The 18650-nt window shown below is 39.6% G+C and overlaps 1 protein-coding gene across 3 annotated transcripts in view; it reads right to left on the bottom strand.

Moving 5' to 3' along the window:
- The window catches only part of PIK3C3 (phosphatidylinositol 3-kinase catalytic subunit type 3), a 126019-nt gene that overhangs the window by 81991 nt on the left and 25378 nt on the right, over nt 1-18650 (bottom strand). For all 3 annotated transcript variants that reach the window (XM_067530866.1, XM_067530868.1, XM_067530867.1), the window contains exons 6-11: nt 17535-17630; nt 10948-11019; nt 4325-4429; nt 3673-3765; nt 1510-1695; nt 6-160 (exon numbers count right to left, since the gene is read on the bottom strand). In XM_067530866.1, the coding sequence (XP_067386967.1) occupies nt 6-160; nt 1510-1695; nt 3673-3765; nt 4325-4429; nt 10948-11019; nt 17535-17630 (707 nt within the window). The remainder of the gene's footprint in view (nt 1-5; nt 161-1509; nt 1696-3672; nt 3766-4324; nt 4430-10947; nt 11020-17534; nt 17631-18650) is intronic.

Raw genomic sequence — 18650 nt, 5'->3', positions numbered from 1 at the left:
CTTACCTGTCTATTTCTGCAGCATTCGTTCCTGATGTTGCCATACTCTCTGACACTGAACCCTGACTGTCTCTTTTATTTGGCTCTAATCCATTCTTTATGTCATCAAAATTTTCATATTTCAGGGCCTGGACCAACTGCAACAGGTACATCAACAAATCCTTGGAAGGAGATAAAATAGATATACTGAGAGATAAACAAAGGGAGCTGTTGGATGCTCAGCACTTTTGAGAATTACACCATTTTTTCAGAAGCTTAAGTCAGGATTTAATGATCAATAAGAAATGGAAGCAGGGACTGATTAATGGTTGCTCTACGGCAGAAAGACTGGCATGGATACAGCTTGGCACACAGGAGGTGTCTATTTCTTGTCATGCTGACTGTTTTCATTATTAAAAAGTCATATTAGCAATTTAAACACATTGCAGGGTCTATATTTGTTTTAGAAAGAGTTAGGTTATCTCATACCTTACTGTAATCAACTTCTACTATCCAATTAGTATTTGCAGTGCTGTTGCCATGTTGGTCCTATTTAATGAAAATTAGTTAAACTATTCAGTTTAATGTGCTTGCCTTCCATCTGTAAAAATTGGACAGAGCTGGGGACCTGGCAGTCTAGGATACTGACTCTTCCCTTATGCACCATCATAGAAGCTAAAACCAACCAAAGCAATATAATAGTCCCCAGATTTGAGTTCTCACTGGTCAACCAGAACCAGTTTAGTGACCTTCAAAGGCATGGTGCAAAGGACGTCTTTTTGATTAAGAATATTGTAAGGGGTATGGGTGAGGAAATCAGTCTTATTGTGCGTGAGGCATGAGCTAGGAGGCAGTTTGTGTTGGCTATTGTGAGCTGATCAGTTTTATGTGCTGCTTTTAAGAAAATGTGTTATGCATCCAAAAGGTACAATGAAGAGTGCATAAAATTCCTTTCCATAAAAACGTAACAGGCATATGTAATACGCATATTAAAACCTAGATAAAAGATTACTTCCATTGTTTGCACCACTCAATGAGAGTTTTTACATGGGTTTTCAAAATGACACTCCTTCTATCTCAAACATTTTATCTAATTTCTTGCTAACAGAATATCTTTCCTTTCTCAAAGGAATGCAGTGTGAGGACATATCTGGTATTTACAAAGTAGATTTGCTAGAAGGAGTTGGTATACTATTCAACAATGGAGCAATTAATTCTGAAGTGAACAGGTTGACATCAAAACTGATCTCTGGGGCCGTGGGGAGAAGGTGTATTGATTTACATTGTGAGGACTCTTGCTCAATAAAGATAGAAGTTTTATTCGCTTTAAAAATGAAAACGTACACTGAACAGCTTCAGAGTGAACCTTTTAGCATCTTTCATAATTACCTTCCTGTAAAAGGTAATGAATATTCAGGTGGTAGGTAGCATTATGGAAACTGTGCATTTCTCCATGTGCTACATTAGACCCTTTGATTTTCTCATGGGTGAAAGTAAAGTACACCCATGGAACAACAGAGTCCTTTAATACCTCGTCATCTGCCTGTTGCAACCTGGCAACAGCGTATCGCCGCACTGTTGGATTGGTGAAATGAGATGATAATAGTTCCAGAGAATCTTCTACATCCATTGGCTTCCATTTGCCCAGTAGCTCCAGTGCCTGCTTTGCCTCCTGGGGTAGATCCCAGTTGACACATTTCAAGAATTTTGTCAAAGCCTAAACAAATAAGATTAGAAAAACTGACTATTCCTAAGTAATTACAGAAATCAATTAACTGAAATATTTGAAGAGTTACATATATTTTAATTTTAAGTGAAGAGACACAGCCAGATTCTTATTGCAATTATATTAGCACAAGCCAGGGGAACCCAGGTTATGTGAATAGCAAAACTCCGGGCAACTAAACTTCTGTGATCACACACCAGTGGGAATCAGCTCTGGGTTCAATTCCCAGTTATGCTATTGACTTGTTCCACGATCTTAAGCAAGTCACTTAATCTCTCTGTGCATCATTGCCTGCACAGCCATAAAACGGGGTAATAATTCTTACCTACCTCATGGAGGTGTGAGGATTAATTCTTCAATTTTTGTAAAGCCCTTTGAGGTTAGATTAAGGTGCTACAGTGCAAGAGAATTATATCTTCTGTAGCAGCAATGTCAAATTCACAATTTTTTCTCCTCCCAAGAAACGTAATCAATCCCCACTAGAGACTATGCACAACACAGGGGAAAATAAACCCTTAAAAACTGCATCAATCATAGGTGAGATTGAAGGGGGAAAGGGTCTTTGCAAGGTTTTACAGATAATATTGTTGTGCTTTACAGACGTCTTTCTGCTTGATATAACAACTTGAATGAAAAAACAACTGTTTGCTTGTTAAGAATATCAGCCATAATGTAACGCAGAATACTAATATTTATTTTCAGCTACTTAATATCCCTATGTTCCAGATCATATTGAGTGCTTAGACTGTGCCCTTTGCTTAAAGCACATGAGGAGGACTTAGTTCTGGTAGTTCTTGATAACAGGGTGTACAATCAGTTTGCTGCATCACCTCTGAGGTATCAGTTCCCCTCCCCCCATGCCATCACAAGCAAGCTTCTCCAGAAGTAATCCAATGCTCTCTGGGACAATCTTTTCCCAAAGACCTGTAGGAAACACTTGAATGAGACAACACTGACTCAATCAACTGTGTCCTTCCATCATACAAAATGCCTGCTCCCAAGGAGAAATGATGGTGTTGGGTGGCAGCAACAAGCAAGGCAGCTATAGAGACTTGGCAAATCAAGAACAATTCTGCTGTTTTTTTCTTTGAAAACCATCTTTTCATATCAGGAGTCAATATTAACAGAATATTGGCCAGACTCAAAACCCCTGGCAACAAGGTGTTAAAGATGACTCTTTGAGAGGAGAGAGCTGTATCTTTCTGCAAGGACAAAGATTCAGCAAGTCACTTCAGCATATACTTGAATTTTAGGCATGTGCTTAAGTCTATCCCTATTTAAGCATAGCACATACTTAAATGCTTTGCTGAATCAGGAATTTAGGTTCTTTGTTAGGGGTCATCTAAAAATATAAACAAGTTAATGATATGGCTTCAGCCTTGTTTTTAGCTGAATACCTACCACTAAGTAACTGGTGACTTTAATCTGTTAGCTATTTGAACATAGTCCAGATACAATTTTCTGGGGCTTCTGTAAGGCTAAATGGAAAGAGACCAGTTAGAGCTAATTGAATAGTATTAATTAAATAATCAGAGTACACTTTTCTTTTTTTTTTTTTTTTTGCTTTATTTGGCCATCTAGTTCTAATTCACTTTCCAGTAACTTACCCCACAATCCAGAATGCATGAAGCTTGTGTTTTTGTCCTATATTTGCAGAAGTTAACACCAATTTTCTTTGGGGGATTAATCCTGGTAGGTTGGCAGAAGAGCATTTAAAGGAGCTCGCCTGAGATTTTGAGCTACAAGTTTTGCCAATATGATTTGAAAAATATGGTCACGAATCTTTACCAACATAGCTGTTTCATTAATGAAAAATATCTCAACTAAATATACTTTGTCAACTCACCGAGACACACACCTCTGAAGAGGCAGACATTCTAAAAGGAAGTTGCATTAATGAAGCAGGAAGATAAATAACTCATTAACAATGTGCAGTGAGCAGTATATATTTAATATAGTTAACCTTACCTTTTCTTGATTAGTAAGATAGCATCTGAACTTCCAAACTAGATCCTGTTCCTCATATGTCAGTTGCTTTGTTGGTGGATAACTCACTATGATCTATTAAAAATTTCCAGAGAATAATTTGTAATACTAATTATACATATTCAGATTTTAAAGAAGTTGAGAGAATTTAGTGTGTCATGTGCCATATCATAGGAGAATAAAGGCCTTTGTCTATCCACAAGCAGAACAGAATGGACAATCTCCCCCCATACTACACACCAGCAGTGCTCTTCAACCCTGATCTTAGATAAAGTGGCTATAGAGGTCAGGGTATCCATAGACCTACTAAACCTTGACACCACCGCTGAGACAGCCAAAAATGCCAATTAGTATGTGTAATGTGGATCCCTGTGCCCCCAGGAACATAGTAAGATTAACTCATCCCAAAGTAATTAGATGGGAACGACATTGGTCATTTGTGAGTTGGGCCAGACAACTAGCCACATATAAGTGAGTTTCTCTTATTGGCTACACATCACATTATAAAGAATTCATGTATCATCTGTTGTAGTCCCTTTAAACTTGGTGTCAGACATTGAATAAGCTCCTTTAGCAAAACTGAACCTATATAGTTACAAAACATCAAAGACTCAAATGAAAGTTAAAAACTTACATTAAGCTGATCTCGAGTAGCTGCATTAGGCTTGAGATCATGGTCAGAGGGCCCACTTCTTAAACTTCGTGCAAGTTTGTGATGTTTGCTCTCTACTAAATTCTCCTAAAAATATATAAAATAAAAGTCAGAGGTTATAAATATTTAATTACACTGAAAATAGTCTTGAAATGAAACTGTCCACCAGAGATTCACTAACACCCTGAATAATGTATTACATGCTTAAGTATTCATATCTAAAAAACATTGTCTTCTGGATTCACTGAGTAAAGTGCATGCACTTTCAACAGTGTGTTGTCTTATTCCAAAACACAATATCATCATTTTAGACTTAAACAAGGTTACTTACCAGTAACTAATGTTCTTCAAGATGAGCAACACATCTCGAAGAAAATCAGTTACTGGTAAGTAACCTTGTTTTCTTCCTTGAGTGATTGTTCATGTCTATTTCATTATAGGTGACTAACAAGCAGTACCTTGGAGGTGGGCTGGAGTTAGTAGTGAGCTGCCTGCAGCCCAGCTCTGCTGAAGCCCACGCCTTCCCACGCCCTGGACAGAGAAAATACATACTGCCAGCCTGGCAGCTGCTTTGCAGAGCCTGTCTCGGCACTGAGTTTGGCGCAGTCTCGGTACAGGGGCGAACCCCCTCGGGGGGTCTCACGATGCTGGTTTCTGCACCGCCCGGCAAACTCCTCGGTGCCGAGCCTGTCTCGGGCTACCAGGTTCTGCACAGCCTGGCAAAGTCCTCGGTGCCGAGTCCATCTCCAGCATCTGGGGTTCCACTGTTGTCTCGGCACGGGGGTGAAGTCCTCGGCACTGAGCGTGTCTCCGGCTACTGGGTTCTGCACCGCCCGGCGAACTCCTCGGTACCGAGACTGTCTGAAGTGACCGGCATCAGCTCCGCATCCTTGCGGGTAAACTCCTCGATGCCAGGGTGGTGGGATGAACCTTTCCCTGTGCCCAGGGGGGAGGAGGGGGCAGTCAAGAATGGTGTCAGGTGGGCGACTTCACTCTCCTCCTTGATGCAGGTCGGTCCAGCGACCACGACCTGGGATGACTTCTAAGGCATTCCTGCTCTACCCTAGGAAACCGATCTGCAGGAGATCTTCCTCCCCATACCGGGGATCTCCTGAGCCATTCAGGGGTCCCAACATGGGCTTCCCCTTAATGCCAGCCCCTTCTCCCTCATGGAGGCATGGGCGGTGGTGGCGTATGCAAGGCCAACAAGGCTCTTGGCACCCTTTGGCCACCGAAGTCAACGGTGCTGGTAGGTGCTCCACCCCGCCTGCTCCAACGGTGCGAGGGAATGTCCGCGCTCCGTCTTCGCGGTGCCGAGTCAGGTCGGTGCTGATGGTGCCCTCTGTACCGGCGGCACACTGGATACCGCAGCGAAGCGGGATGGCTCGGAGCTCCATGAGCCAGGCTTTCAGGTGGATTTTCTGGGTCTGAAAGCGTCTCTCTTTCCAGGAAAGGCATCCCACCCACGCCTCAGGCAGTGGGGGCCAGCTAGCGGGAAAACCTTCCTGCCAAAAGTGTGTGGCTTGAAGCCATGACACCGGCGCATACCTGCATCCAGTGAAGTCTGAGCTAGACTATCTTTAAGTCTCTAACTACCACTACAGCAGTTGTTATATCTAACTAATTAACACAAAAAAAAAACCTTGTCTAAAGTTTAAACATGGGGAATGAAGTGCTTGCAGTGCAAGCGCAGGCAGTAACAGTAACCGCCACAGGCAGAAAGAAGGAACTGAGGGGGCGTAGAGCCCGCACTGCCTTATATACTGCCACATGCATGCGGGACTCCAGGGGGCACCAGAGCCAGCCCTACGAGATCTGCTAAGGGGAAAAAAGTTCCGATAGCCGTGCATGGAGGCGTGCACACACCTAAAATGGAATGGACATGAGCAATCACCCAAAGAAGAATGCAAATTTACTACTTTTTTCTCACCTCTGGGTGAACAGCTGTCATCAAGGTATTTGTTCAAAATGGAAGTGATTTACACAGCACCTAAACATGGTAAGCACGAACGATGCTAGACGCTATGGCCAAGCACCACTCCAAAGAGCTTACAGTGTAAAGGCTCTGCATACACTAGACTTTCCCCCCAGAATTTATCGTTAATACCGTTAATGGCTCAGCTGAAGTCATATTAGCAACAGTAGAGGCAACAGTGTGAACAAGATTTCAGCTGCCAACACCATTTTCAGCACTGTGTCAACTGGACTAGCTCACGGCAGTGTTTGATGGATTGGTGCTGAAAATGGTGTCATTAGTATAAGCCCCACCTACACAAGGGGTCCTAACGTTGGTAATACCCATCCAGCTGAACTGGCATCCACAACATAGGAATTGATTTCTAGAATTGTATTTAGGCAATGAGTACATCAAAGACAACATAAGGCAGTGGAGCAAGAAAGATATTTCACATAAGCAAAGTACCTAGGGTGATATTTAACTTGTCTCTCCTTAGTTTCATTATTTTTCCCCCTCCTCTGCTCCCACTTCCCTTATATCTCCATTTACCCATCTCCTTTACTAAGGTAACAATCACCCTCCTTCCTCCCCCATCTCCTGCTTGTCTCCCCTTCCCCTACTGCAAGAGTCTTAATAGTGTAACTTTTCCCCCCCATAAATGAAGTTTGGTTACTTGTAACCGGACTTCTTCAAAATGGATTCTGCATATTCACACTCATGGGACTTGTGCCAACCAGCACAACAGGATGATACAACCTTCTGGGAGCAGTGCCTGTCAGGGTGCCCCCTCCCCAGTGCATGCTGAGAGTGTGGGTATAAGTAACCTACCTTCACTCCCTCTTTGAGGTGCCCTCTGCATATTTCCATTTGTCGGATAGTTTGGCAAGCAGTACAGAAAATTGGATGGAGGGTGGCGCGAAGTCATAGTTAAACAGAGATTGGAGTACTACAAAACTGAGTATCAGACCTGGATGCCAGATCCAATGCACGTTTTGCCGAAGTGTGCTGTTGCAGGACGAATTCCTGCACATGGCCCCCCCTCGCACTCCTCCCCATCCATGCGGGCTAACAGTCAACCCACGACCTGACCTTATTAGGGCGTAACCATGGAATCGGCTGCACCTTTGGCTCCCAGTCATACATGAGGAATGTAACTGACCATGGGAGACGAAACTCCCCAGCAACCAGGAAAACTGAAGTGTCCCCCAGCCAATCCAGTGCTGGCACGAAGCCCATATCATATCCCTTGTCCAATCAGTTAACCCTTCATGTCCCATTTAGTCCATAAAGAGGGGTCTTTCCCAAGCCCCCGCTGAGAGCCTCATCGCAACCAGCCTGATCACCTGGTCCCCGACTCTCCTGCTCCCGCGTCCTGCTGCCTCTGCGCTTTGCAGTTAACCGTCTGTGTAACCCCTTTCTGTTTCCTACAATTAACTAATTGTCTGTGTAGCATAGTGGTAAGTGTCCCTGTCTGCTATGTGGGAGACCAGGGTTTGATTCCTGGGCAGGGAACCGCTATCTGTTTAATATTAGTTTAGGTCTTTATAGTTAGTTGCCTGTTTAATACTTTCTCATATCAGTTTATGTTTTGTGCTTAATTGTTTTTACATCCTTTTATATTAGTCTATATTGTATAGTTAATTGTTTGTTTAGATGAATATAACTAGTTAATAATCCATATTACTCCTGTGTTTATAATAAAACTCATTTATTCCCTAACTGACTCATTATTGACTCTGGGGGATCACTAACCTGTCGGAACATGTGCCACACAGCAGCTTTGCATGTATCAGTAAGGGGAATATGTTTAATAAATGCTGTAGATGAAGCCCCCATTCTAGTAGAATGAGCTCTAAATGGACCAGGGGTGAGAAAAGAGGTTCCTCTCTAACCCTCTTCAATACACTGTTTAATTAATTTGGACAGGGACTGAAATGAAATGGCCTTACTTTTGAAGTCGCCCACATATGAAATAAATAACTAACAAGAGGACCTAAAGCTTTGGGTCTATCCAGGTAATATGACAGGGCTCTCTTATATAATTTGGCCTCCCCTTTACCTGACTGAGGCTTTGAAAATAATACAGGGAGACTGACAGTGATTTACATGGAACTTCAAAAATCACCTTAGGAAGGAATTTAGGAAGTGGTCTAAAAACCACTTTGTCTTTATAAAAACCGGAATAAGGAGGGATCCACCATCAGTACGCGTAGCTCACTTTGTCTTCTAGCAGAAAGGAACAGCTATTATAAAAGCCGCCTTCACTGAGAGAGAAACAAGAGCAGCTCACTAGATGTTCAAATGGTTGAGACACAAGTTAAGTTAAAACTAAATTCAAATTTCATGGTGGAACAAGGTCTCATTCTGAGGGGCGATACACATTGAATTGGTCTTTTAAATGTACATGAAAAAATAAATTTTCCATTACCGTGAGTGTAGTACACTGCTATTATCACGTCATGGACCTTAATGGAGGGCAAAGACAATTCCATTACTTTGGATATTCTAAAATAAATTGTATGGGAACTGAAATCAATTAACACTTTTTTTTCAGTTGTCCATATAACAAATCTTTTCCACTTGAACTTGTAATCTTTTCTGGTTAATAACTTTCAGGAATGAATCGTAACTTGTTGCACCTTAATCACGTATGATCTTTCCGATGATCAAAGGCTTCTTGCCTATGCTGCCAAAAGTAACTAATAGATCTTGCACTAGAAGATCTGGGACAATAGGTCTGTTGATAACAGGAGCATCTGCTAGTTGCTGTTGGCTAAGTGGAGTAACTCACTGTACCACTGCTGCCTTGGCCATGCTGGAGCAATGAGAATCACCCTGGCTCAATCCTGTCTTATCTTTTGTAGGACTCTGGTTCAGAGAGAAAATGGGAGAAATGCAGATATCAAATCCTCTCCCCAATCGAGGAGAAGTGCATCCATCAATGACAGGCTTCTCAGAGCCAGCTCTTGAGCAAAGAACAGGGGCATTTCAAATTGAACCTGGGGGCAAACAGATCGACATCCAGATATCCCTAAAAGTTGAAAACGTCCTGGATAGAGCTCTTTAGAGACCATTTATGAGTCTGCAAAAAAAAAATCTCTGCTCTGTTGATCTGCAATCACAGAGTGTTGACCCGCTATGTGTAGGGCAACTGGGTATATTTTGTACCAGATACACCAGTCCCAAAGTTTCATTGCCTTTTTGCATAGTCGAGATTATCCAGCTCCTCCTTGTTTGTTCAAATAATACATGGCCCACATGTTGCCCATGGCCACTTGAATTACCTCATTCCATACCTGTGGAAGTAATGCTTCCAAAGCCATAGGGATTGACCTCAATACTAGTACATTTTATGTGTAAGTGGGATTCTCTGTAGGTCCCAAAACCTCAAATAAACATGTTGAGAAGATGTCCTGCCCCCTGCTATCTTTGCTGCATCTGGAGTTATTAACAACAAAGGAGGAGCTAGGTTGAACAAAACGCTCAAGGACATTCTGTGGTTTCAACCACCACATTAGAGAAAGACAGACTTTCCTTGTAACAGTGAGTACTTTTAGTTCCGTTCGTACTGGGATTGAAGTTCTTTAGGAGTCAATGCTGACGAGGCCTCATTCTGAGCCTGGCATACTGAGTCACATATGGTGTGGATTCCAGCAGTCTTAACAGAGTCAACCAATAAACTACATTCTGAGAGGGATGTCTGTGTATGGCGACATGTATGATTAAATACCTCTCTTATGGAAGGAAAGCTCTTCCTTTTATTGAGCTGAGAATCGCAACAGTGAATGGAATCTTTTGGAATGGGGGGAGAAGAGACTTTTCTTTGTTTATAAGAAGACCTAGGGTTCCAAACACAAAATGAGCGATCCAAATAGCCTTCCTTCAATCTTCTTTAGAGAGAGCATCAGGAGCCTGTCATCTAAGTAAGGGAACACGAAAATTCCTTGCCTTCTCAAATATGCTGCTACTGGAGCCAGACATTTTGTAAAAACTCTGAATGCAATGGAAAGGCTAAAGGATGAGACTCTGTAATGAAAATGGTCTGAACCACAACAGAAAAATATAGCTACTTCCAATGTGAGAGACTTATTAAAATATGAAAGTACTATCTACCTACAGATTTAGGAGATAGAGAGAAGTTCATGTCCTTTCACTGCTGTTGATGGAGGGAACTGAGGCAGCAATGGGAACCACATCAGAGCGTACTTATGTGCTACAGTGGGGGTAGTGCGGGCGACTACATCGGTGCCCTAACGGGCACTGCTATCAGAAGTTTCTAAGGTCCTGCTCCATCAATCAGTGCAAGTCCCATGAATGGGAATATGCATAAGATACTCAAAGAACTAAAAAAATTTAACCATCTCACCGATTTTTATATTTTAATGAAGCATTTAGACAAAACTGATTGTAAATTAAAGATCTCAGTAATATTTCTCAAATGGGTTTACTCAATATTTAACACACTGGCAATAGCTACAATTTAGTTATGCTACAATTAAAAGTACTTGAGACCATAGCAGATATAATAGTCAAGTCCCTTTGCCTGCCACCTGCCCCCTCCCCCCCACACACTCTTGTAATAACTTCACAGCACACCACAATAAAGTATTGTTATGATCTGGATTGTGTTGCACAGAAAATTACTCACCATAGACATCTGGGGGTCTGGAACCTTAACGATCTCAGAGCTTGTTAAAATCGGAGATGACTCATCACCATCCTGGATGACAACATAATTCAAAACCACAACAAATTACAAATTATAATGAGCAATGTGTCTTGTGTCAGAATTTGCTGCTTTCCATATTCAAGAGAAAATAAAGCAATTAAATTTTGCTGCCTTTGTATGGATAACCAACAAAAGGCATAAAGAGTAAGCAAACATATAAAGGAATTTTTCTAGCTAATTTTTGATAAAAGTTGAAAAGGTAGAAGGAAATAGGAAACGGAAGGATAAACCCCATCTATTCATGTGACCAATTTAGAGACAAGTGTAATTTTTAAATCTTCATCAGCACTAGCATTTTAGTGAAGAAAAAATGGATGGCAATTTTTACCAGTATTATTTATCTGTTATGGGAGTGCATAAAGGGTCCCATTCTGCAGACAAACAGAATTTTCAAAAACTGTAGCCAAAATACTTATGGACACAATTTAAGTGTCCCATCTTGGAAATACGGGTCCACTGATTCGGAGCATTTGCTGAAGTTGAGGGAAAACGGACACACACATGGACACACCCTATATTGAGAGGTCAGTATAGAACGAGACACAGACCACCATTTTCAGAAGCATCTTTTTAGAAATAGCAGTTATTCATGCTGCTCCTCATCTGCAGAGAGAGTCAGCAGCCCATAGCTACCCTTGGGGAGATTCTGCCTTGGTGTAAAGTGAAGTGGATATTAAGAATGGAGCACAGCTATCTGTTTCTATTTTGAACTGGGAATTATAAGGAAACTGCTTTCCCTCAACAACCTCAGCATTTTTTTTAAATATAGCTGACAGTTTTGTGGATGATGCACGAGACAGACTAATATATAGCTCACTTTTCTGCAGATATATTGATTCTGCAACGCTGACTATAGTAAAAACTTGTTTTTGTGCCAGTAAATTAAGTATACATTGAAGGACTTTAAAAGGCAGATGAAGCTAATAAGTGCAGTAATAAGGTAGCATTTTTATGGTCAGAATTCGGATATCACACTGTAAACAATACTTTCTAGCTAAGTAAGATAAATAGAACATGTGGATCATGTTAAACCCCAACTGTAAATAAATGCATGATTGCTCTTCATGTTAGGTAATTTAAGATTTTGAATTTTTAAAAGTTCAGCTCAAAGAAAAGAGGCGATCCTCTTCAATTCTATTGAATTCAATTACAAAATTCAAATAATATATTGCAGAGATGGTGACTTTGGTGCTAATTAAGATTTATGGTACTACAGTATATATTTATTATTGCTATTACTGCAGCACCTGCCGAGGATCAATGACCCCACTGTGACAGACACTCCACAGACAAGGAACAAAGAAGGCTGTCCCTGTACATGAGAGTTTCCAATCTAGGTGTCAGACAGGAAGCAGCAGGCAGATGAGGAAAAATGAGGAATGGGGGAAAGAGCTAAAGTTTAGCATAAATGCAGAACCACTTACCTAACCACTGCTAGCACCACCCCAGCCCCCACCCCCAATTTAACCATGGCTAATCCAATATTACAAGAGTTTTCCCAAAAATATCTAAAAAACCTATAACAAACTTATCTGTGGAATGTGCTTTATGTTTTCCCTTTAGCATTTTCTATTTGTGCAATTTATCATAACGTGTTTAATAATAAATATTTAGTATTTAAGCTTTACATCATCAAATTGCTATACAAACATTAATTCAGTAATCGTAACAATACCCCCATGAGATAGGTAGGTATCCTCATTTTACTAATGGGTAATGTGAGATTCAGGGTACGTCTACATTTGAGCTGGGAGGGGTCCTCCTAGATTGCACAGAAGTAACCCTCGGGGGTTGGGTAGGATCATATTCGGAGCTGCTACCAATTCCACTGCAGATACACTGCTATTTTCAGGTGGGAATCACAGCTCCCAGCTCACATGCAGATGCACCCTCTGTGACTTGATCCAGACGAGACAAAGAATTAAGAACAGTCAGGATTAAGACTCAAGAGCTTCAGATTCTTATTTAAAAAAACCAAACCACACACACATACTGGCCATTTGCTTCCCTGGGAACAGTTAGATCAATGCTGAGAGCTCTAGAAAATCCCACCCACTCCTCTTCTGATTTAAAACAGTATTTTTTTAATTGTAAACATTTTGTAGTGGTCTGAGATCACGTATTACATTAACATAAACTGAAAATTTCTGGACCTCAGATTAGCAGAGTTACTAATTCAGCCCTGTACTATTTTGAAAAACCTGCTTGGGACCAGAGATAGTTTTGAGTTCTCGTGCTTTGCAGAGCTAGCCTAGAAATGGATTTTTTTATAGGTTAACTGGGCATTGTTTTTTCCAGTGGTGTAATTCATTCTTTTGTACTTTGGCGGATCACAAGATATTGCTTCTCTCTCACTCTCACACTCTCACACACGCATTTTATCCACTAATTCAATTGTGACTTTAAGCAGCCTTCTTCTGGAGAATTGCTAGAATTAGAAATCGATATTTCATACCATCTGAAAGCCTCGACTTCTGTTTTAGATAGTAGAAACCATTAATAGGAGATTCTCAAAGACCCAAAGGGGAGAGAGGTACCTAAACTCCACTGACCAAGTGTAAATTGAGAGGACCTAACTCCCCTTTGTACCTTTGAAAAATTCACAAATGAGATACTGGCTACTAAAAAATCATAAATTTAGGTGAGGAAAAAAAGCAAGAATCATTTAAGGTCTGACATCCCTTGCATCCCAAGTCTAAAAAAAAAAGAAATCTTATACCAGTGGAAATAAGAAACACCCAACTTTTTAATAATTTAACACAGTGGAAAGCTTATAAAGACCTAAAATTCCAATAATTCACTTAGAGCAGTGAACTATTTCAAGCACTAGTGCTCAACTAGTTATTTGAAAGCCAAGAACTGACTTTTTTCTAAGATTTCATCTGTATTTTTCCCACTTTGAATGTTTTAATTAAAAACAAAAAAGTGAAGTGTTTCTACCACCATGCTGTTCTGTTACAACAAAAAGTCACACTTTCAAAAAATAAAAAAGCAAAACTTTAAGTACTTAACAGGTCAGCCAACCTATTTTTCTAGATAGCATATAAAGAAAGTTGAACATGAAACCAGAATGTCCAAATTTTGCTTACTTGAGTTATAAAGCTGAAATGCAGAGAACTGTCTTTACAATTTTGTTATGTTTTAGCACCAAAAGAGCCCTTAAACCGTAACAAGAATTTGCAAGTTGGTTGAGTTCTATCATTGCTCTCACAGGCCAAATTCTCTTTATTAAAGATAGTTTATTTTGAAATATAGCTATTCTACAAAATACCCTGGAGAAGGATAGAATGCCATCAGAGTCAGCAGAATAAGGATGTAGGCAGTTGTACTCACCTTTCAAATAGATAGGAATATGCAACTCTGACCACTCTGTTTCACTCACAGAATGTCAATATCAATCAGTGTCCCTCAATAATTCATACCAATGATTGTTTACCTGCTAATTTGCCATGGAGGTCTCAAACAAACAAATGTGAGTCCCAACCTCTTATGTATACAAAGTTAGTTTTGAGTTTGCTTTAATTAAATATTTTATAGCATAATATTAAAGGTATTGCACTATATTCCAAAAATGCCATTTTTACAAATGTTAGACTTCACTATCGTTCTCTGCTATTTATTCGTTGATGAGAGGTGGAGAGATACTGCCAGTTTTGCACAGATTATAGTGTGTGGTGCATCTAAGTGTTGATCAAACAAGGTTCTGCTGTACCTTTTTGAAGTTACAGTATTAATCAGTTTTGAAAATACTAACAAATAGGGGGTTCTACTGATCTCATACTATTGTGTTAGTTAAACCAGGGATCCAAGCAGTACCAGCAGGATACAATTATTTGTATCCAGAACCTCGATGACACTCAGAGTCTGACAAAAACCTGATTTTTTTAACACTGGAAAAGATATTCTAATGAGTAAATCCTTTAAAAACTCATAAGGCTCAGCAATTGCCCTATTTACTCAATACAATGCTGGTTTCATTTGAAACCTACATGAAAATACACGTTCATAAAAAATGCTGGAGTTAGTTTACCCATATAGATGAGATACTTGCATTTAAGAATTCACACAGTAATATTTCCACAGTGAGTGATGTTTGCCTAAAAGGGAAATTGGAAGTTGTGTTCTTGCTACCTGCAGACTGGCATTCTTCACATCTTAAATACGGATTAAAATTAAGTTGATAGAGAACACAGAAGGGGCCCCTGCCACTTGACTTTATATACAGTAATTGAGTGTTGAGTCACAGAATCTTAGATTCTATCAGCTGCTGTTTAACAGGCTGGTTCTCTGTCACAAAAGCAGAAAACAAATCTATCAATCCAACTGGGACAAGTAATTTTCACTTACGCTATCAGTCACAGACAGGTGACAACCTTCCCTAGTTCCATTAGATTTGATGGAGTGGATTGGTGATCTTTATATTTTAAGTGGAAGCATAACAACCTAAGAAGGCAATTCACAGACTGTTTTGCACTGCTGCCAGAAGAGGAGTCCAGAACTATTCGGTGTGAAGTAGCTTTTCAACAAATTGTGGTTATTTGTACTTTTAAGCTATGCCATTACCCACCTAATTACCTTCTCTATATAAGAGAAGTCCATTTAATAATTTTGTTTCATGCATTTATAATGCACTTAAGATATTTCTTTCAAGAAATGTGTAACTATCACTTCTCAATCCAGTTTTATATCTAACTTAAATGGGTTTATTCTGAATTTTCCCTGGTTTAAGTTACAGAAGAACAAGGTCCAAATGTCTTCTTCCATATACTTTCACTGAAATATTAAAAAAAAAAAAAAAAAGTTTGTGGGGCTTCTTAGGACCTGAAGCATTACTTTGAAGGTAGGGGTATAAAATATCACACTTACTTGTAAAGGGAAGAGGCAGAATAGATGCCAGACACATGGTCATAAGATACATCCATAAAATAAGGCAATAATACTAGGTAAGCCATTTTTATACCCGGATTATATTCCTTTTTCATTCTTCTAAGTATATTTCCTAGCCTGTTTGCAAAGCTGGGCAGAGAAAAGTAATTCCATTTCATAGGATTTCTGTTTCAAAATTTGGTTTTATTCCAAACCAGAATGAAAATCCAAATATTTCTAAATTTTCTGTGACTGGGAATGGAGCCCTGGCACGTTCCATCAGACCCCATCTGGGTTCCATTCATTGAAATCGAATAGTCTCCATGAATCATTTTGATTTCAACAAATTGGCAAATTCCAATGAAAAAAACTGTGTCATTGGAATTTTTCTGACCATCTCTACTTGTTTGTTTTAAAACCAAGTTTCCTCTCTCCCAATAGCAACTGAAGTATCATACACAACACGCTAAGAAAGTACAAGTTCAGTTTCCACTACAATCAAATGTGAATGTAGGGGGCAAAACATATCCATATTTGAGAACAATCCTTCCACTCTGAAGTGCATCGTTCAAATGGAACAGCAGCATTTCCAAGATCGTAGACAAAGTGAGCAGCAGAGAAGTTAGTACCATGGTATATCATCTGTATATAACACAATATTTTATAAATATCCAGACTACATGTTTCCCTCAGCAAATGCCTGTTATCAACCTCTCACTGTCAAACCTTTTCTACAGACCACACAATAAGATATTAAAAGTGATCTGACTATATTCCGTAAGCAAACACAAACATGCTGCAATCACAGACTCCAACAAATACAAGTACATAAGAAAATAACTACATCAAGGTAGGAGGGTTGGATGGTTTTGTGGCTAAAGCATATGAAAGTCTGAAGATCCAGATTCTCATCCCAGCTCTGTCAAACTGCAATGTGGTCTTTGAAAATTACTTAATCTCTCTATACTTTTATCTTCCCATTTGTAAAATGAGGATAAGCATGCTTATTTATCGTGCAAGCCACCTGGGGGAATTTGTTAATGTTTGTAAATTAGTCTGAGATCCTTAGGTGCAAGACAGTAGTGCAAAATATTATATAATACCAAGGAAAGACGAGATTTCATCTATTTGTTATGGTCAAAAAGCCTTTCTACTAAAAGTATTAAAATGTGTCTTTAGAACATTACACAGAATATGGGGAATAAATCTCCATTATTTGCTCAGACAAATGAATCTGTCTATTGGCAAACCTCTTGTGCAAAGTTTTCATAAACCAATCCTGCATAAAGTCTACCAAGAAGACAAGTAGATTTCTTCATCCCAATCTAAGAACTAATTTTACATAAAGCTACTCTGAAAGTACCACTTGATTTGGGGAACAATAAATCAAAAAGTTTTTAATCACTTGCACTTATTAAATTCTGTCATCTTGAACTGCATCACATGAATGATTGACTTTGTAATCTTGTTGTGGCTATACTATTTGATTTGTATGTACATAAACAGCTGCTGCTGACAGCTGTCTATGGCTATCTTGCAACAAAATATTTCATCTCAGCAAGAAAACCTGTAATTTTTTTGTTTGTTGTGAGTTTGTTTGTTTTTTCTACAGGAGATCATAAAACCTGCAAGGCACATACCTTTTCATAGTAAACTATTCCATATTCTTTATCATCACACTTGACGCAACGAAACTCAATCATCAAGTACATAAAATTAGAACTTCGTTTCTCACTCTAAAAAGAAAAGAGACTAAAGATGTGGATTGTATATTAAAGAACGTCAATCTTCAGCATTTTCTTAACAGTAATAAGCATATTTCCTTTCTGCTTTAACTGATGGATCAGATTATCAGATGTTGTGGCAATTACTCAGTTTATAATTTCACATAACTACTTACTTTAAGACAACAGCTTCATCTGACATTCTAATTGGCATTCACACTCCAGGACAAACATCCGCATGCAATAAGAGGGAATAGTTTAAGTCATGAAGGGGAACAGGAGAGTTAAAGTTGCATTGCACGGTGCTTTATTGACACCTCAATTACTTCAAGATAAAATATGTTCAGTTTTCTAACTGCTAACACTGCAAATAAAATTTGGGATCTTGGAATTTGGATGTGTTGTTTCTGGTTTGCACATCACTGCCAGAAATAAACATTCTGCTACGGGAACTTAATAGCTCTGCTGGTGTGGCATAACTCACAGGAGAATCAGTTCACCCACCCAGGGAGATACTGACTCTCCAGCAAAGGGAGGCTGGTTTTGTGTTTAAAGCACAGTATTTGGAATCAGGAGATAGGGTTCTGGCACAGGGCTGCCTGCTTGACCCAGGACAAATCACTTCCTCTGTGTTAGTTCTCCCTTCTGTAAAAACAGGTATGTTTCATTGGAAGGTTGACAGTTAGATTTGAACAGCACTTCAGTCTCCAGTCAAAGGTGCTATAGAAATGCAAAGTCTTATCTCTGCAGGTGTCTCATTGAAATAGAAAGCAGTTGACAAGCAAGCAGCTGTCAAAACAGGGAGCAGATTATCCAGTAAGGTGGTCCTTCTTATATAGCACCTTTCAGAGCATAGGCAGTTTAAGGAGATTTTTTTGGCTTTATGGCTTAAAACTTCCCTCCTGAGTGTGGGCAGGAGGTAATTTCATAGTTTAAAAACAAATATGCATCTGATTTAAACAAAAGTCTCCAGATGCAATATTTTTCTTTCATTTTTCACCCTCATGATGCTCTAACAACTTGGCTATAGGT

The sequence above is a fragment of the Emydura macquarii genome, unplaced genomic scaffold (genome assembly GCF_026122565.2).
Source record: "Emydura macquarii macquarii isolate MOO-44397 ecotype Brisbane River unplaced genomic scaffold, CSIRO-AGI_Emac_v2 contig_3114, whole genome shotgun sequence".
Classification (NCBI taxonomy): Eukaryota; Metazoa; Chordata; order Testudines; family Chelidae; genus Emydura; species Emydura macquarii.
The sequence above is the reverse complement of the archived record's forward strand: the minus strand, read 5'-3'. Positions and strand labels throughout refer to the sequence as shown.